The sequence below is a fragment of the Buceros rhinoceros genome, unplaced genomic scaffold (assembly GCF_000710305.1).
Source record: "Buceros rhinoceros silvestris isolate BGI_N320 unplaced genomic scaffold, ASM71030v1 scaffold32901, whole genome shotgun sequence".
Lineage (NCBI taxonomy): Eukaryota > Metazoa > Chordata > Aves > Bucerotiformes > Bucerotidae > Buceros > Buceros rhinoceros.
The window spans coordinates 2,084-4,971 of record NW_010393026.1 but is presented as its reverse complement, the minus strand read 5'-3'; the positions used below and the strand labels follow the sequence as shown (position 1 = coordinate 4,971).

At 57.4% G+C, this 2,888-nt stretch overlaps 1 protein-coding gene across 1 annotated transcript in view; it reads right to left on the bottom strand.

Moving 5' to 3' along the window:
• Nucleotides 1-4: 4 nt before the first annotated feature.
• Nucleotides 5-2,888, bottom strand: part of LOC104500985 (tropomyosin beta chain-like) — a gene marked incomplete at its 3' end in the record, with an annotated part of 3,029 nt that continues 145 nt past the window's right edge. The window contains exons 2-7 of the mRNA XM_010144720.1: nt 2,812-2,840; nt 1,660-1,777; nt 1,472-1,542; nt 1,147-1,222; nt 429-491; nt 5-98 (exon numbers count right to left, since the gene is read on the bottom strand). Of these exons, the coding sequence (XP_010143022.1) occupies nt 5-98; nt 429-491; nt 1,147-1,222; nt 1,472-1,542; nt 1,660-1,773 (418 nt within the window). The remainder of the gene's footprint in view (nt 99-428; nt 492-1,146; nt 1,223-1,471; nt 1,543-1,659; nt 1,778-2,811; nt 2,841-2,888) is intronic.

Below are 2,888 nucleotides of genomic sequence, written 5' to 3'. Positions count from 1 at the left end.
GGACGTGGGACAGGCAGGGACACTTTACCTTCTAGATCATCGATGGTTTTCTCCAGCTTCGCCACAGATCTCTCTGCAAACTCCGCCCGAGTCTCAGCCTGCAGGAGCACAGCAGGGAGAGGGTGAGCTGTGGGGCACGACAGGGACAGTGCATGCTGCACCGCACCCCAAATCTGCCTTGTCGGCATCTGTGGTACCCTCCTCTATGAGCGCTCCCCTGGGAAAGGCAGGGGACAAAAGGCCCATGGACACCCACACCCTAAACCAGAGCAGGCTGATGGAGGGACATCCCAGACCCCGGTACCCACCATGCTGCAGGGCTGCAATCTGGGGAATGGTGAGAGGACATGGGCATAATGGGGTCAAAACCCACACGGGACAGCAAACTTGTGCCTGCACTGATGCAGTGCCAGTGCCGTGCCCCTTACCTCCTTCAGTTTTTCCCCTAGAAGCTTGATTTCCTCCTCATACTTGTCCTCCTTGGTGGAATACTGCAGAGACAGAGACCAGCATCCGTGAGCCCCACAGGACAGCCTTCGGCCATCCTTCACCCTAGGAGGAGACCCCAGCACCCCCAGACACCACATACTCTTGCCCAGCCCCAGCAGCCCCACCAGGTCCTACCTTGTCAGCCTGGGCCTCCAGGGACTTCAAGTTGTTGGTGACAATTTTCAGCTCCTCCTCTAGGTCACCACATTTACTACATCCCAAGCAGGGGCCGCCAGGAGGGGTAGCGGGGCCGGGGAGCAGGAGAGAGGGGGGAGCAGAAAGAGCGGGCATGGGGAAGGAAGAAAGAAAGAGAGAAAACAAGTTGAGAGAGGCAAAAACAGTGCAGGTGGAGAAGGAGCAGAGCTGCACCGAGCAGGAGCTGCTGGGACACATCCGTTCATCCAATCCTCGTACTTCCTTGCACAGACATCCTGTGCTTCACTGCCAGCTGGGCTCCCACCAGCCCCGCCGAGAAGAGCAGGCATGGAGGGATGAAGGAGCATGCCCAGCCTGCGCCCACCGGAGAGGGAGGCAAGGGGAAGTCGGTGGGGGAGGTGGTGGTGCAGAGAAGAGAGAGGTGTCTCGCATGGTTCAAGAGACAGCGACAGAGAGAAGGGGGCTGCTGCTGCATGTTGCCCTGCACCCCTGCCCCAGTACCTCTTCCTCTGAGGCAATGAGAGATTTGAGAGTCTGGTCCATGGTCCGCAGCTCTTCTTCCAACTGTCTCACTCGGCTGGGGTGGAAGCGGGGCACCCCGGGGTGGGGACAGCAGAGAACAGGGTCAAGGATGTGCTTGCTGCTGGCTGGCCAGCACCCCCCTGCCCCCAGCCTGTGAGCCCAGTGACCACCCCAGTGTCAGACCCTGCTGCTCCCAGGGTCACTCCCACCCCCCTGCAGACATCCCTGTCCCCACAACTGCCAGAAATTTGGGGCAAGACCTGCGTGGGACCCCTGTGCACTGCCCACCAGGAACCCCACTCACCTCTCTGCCACCTCTGCTCTCTCCTCTGAGCGCTCCAGCTCTCCCTCAAGGACGACCAGCTTGCGGGCAACCTGTCAGCAGCAGCAAGAGGCACGCATTGGCCCCATGCTTGCTCCAGCTACGGCACAGGGCTACGACCCTCACCGTGTGCTGCCAAAGGGTCAGGACTGGGGGAAGGGGACACACACCTCCTCGTATTTGCGGTCAGCCTCCTCTGCTATGTGCTTTGCCTCCTTTAGCTGCATTTCCTGGAGCTCCATCTTCTCCTCATCTTTCATGGCCCTGTTTTCGATGACCTTCATGCCTCTGAGGGAAGTCCAAGACAGATGTTACTGCCATGGGTTGAGGTGGCACCTGCACCTCCTGCCTGCCCACTGTACCCTAACCCTGCCACCCTTAAGATCCAGAGACTTGGGATGTCACCCGGAGATGCTGGCACTTGTTGGCCACCCGATGGAGTAGGGTCACAGCAGCAGTACCCCAAGGGTGCTCCTGCATACCATTACAGCAGCAGAGCTGACCCCAGGACCACATTCCAGACCGAGGGGCTATGGCTATGGTGCTTCTGAACCAGGTAGGTCCTGAATATTTTGGGAGGAAAATGCATGCAGCTCAGGATGAGCCAGCCACAACCTCCACAACAGCAGCTTAACAGGCCAGCAACCTTTAGGAAACGCTAGAAAACATCCTGTGGCAAAGCCTTTTCTCATTCAGGGGTGATGCTCACAAGTAGGGGGTCACCAAACCCCTGCAGCAGGGACTCCTGCAGGCTCTTCTCCTCTCACTTGGATGCTGTTGCTCAAACCAGTCTTTGCCAATGGAGATCACGTAACTGTGAGGAACGCTGCAACATGTCCAGGCACTCCCATACAACCTGAGTGACCTCGCCCGCATAGCTCCTGCCTGGGAATCCAGCGTGCCACAAGGATAGAGCAACACACTTTGCAGGATTGGTTTTTTTTCAAAAGCTGATCTTGGTTCCCAGGCACAGATTTGTCTTCTCCTGGACTCTTGTTCAGCCCCTGAGCATAGGAGGCTGCTCTGGGGCAGAAAACAGGCTGCAAGCACTCTCTGACCTTTCTTGCAACCTGATAGTTGTATGAACACCAGATCTTTCTTCATCAGGATTTTATGGGTGCCTGGAAATTCTAAGGCTTTTTTAGAATGCCTGTATTTGGGGGACTTCTCTGCCTGGTGGCTTTGCCCTCTCTTCAAGGTCTGCAGGAAAACTAACACGAATCTCACGAGGTCGCTTCAGAGGGACCACACTGCAAAACCAAGGGGGCTGCCTGCAATCAGTGGTGACCCAATACCACCCCCGCTATTCCATCTCATCACACCTCTCGCTCTCATCAGCTGCCTTCTCAGCCTCTTCCAGCTTCTGCAGGGCGGTGGCCAGGCGCTCCTGGGCTCGGTC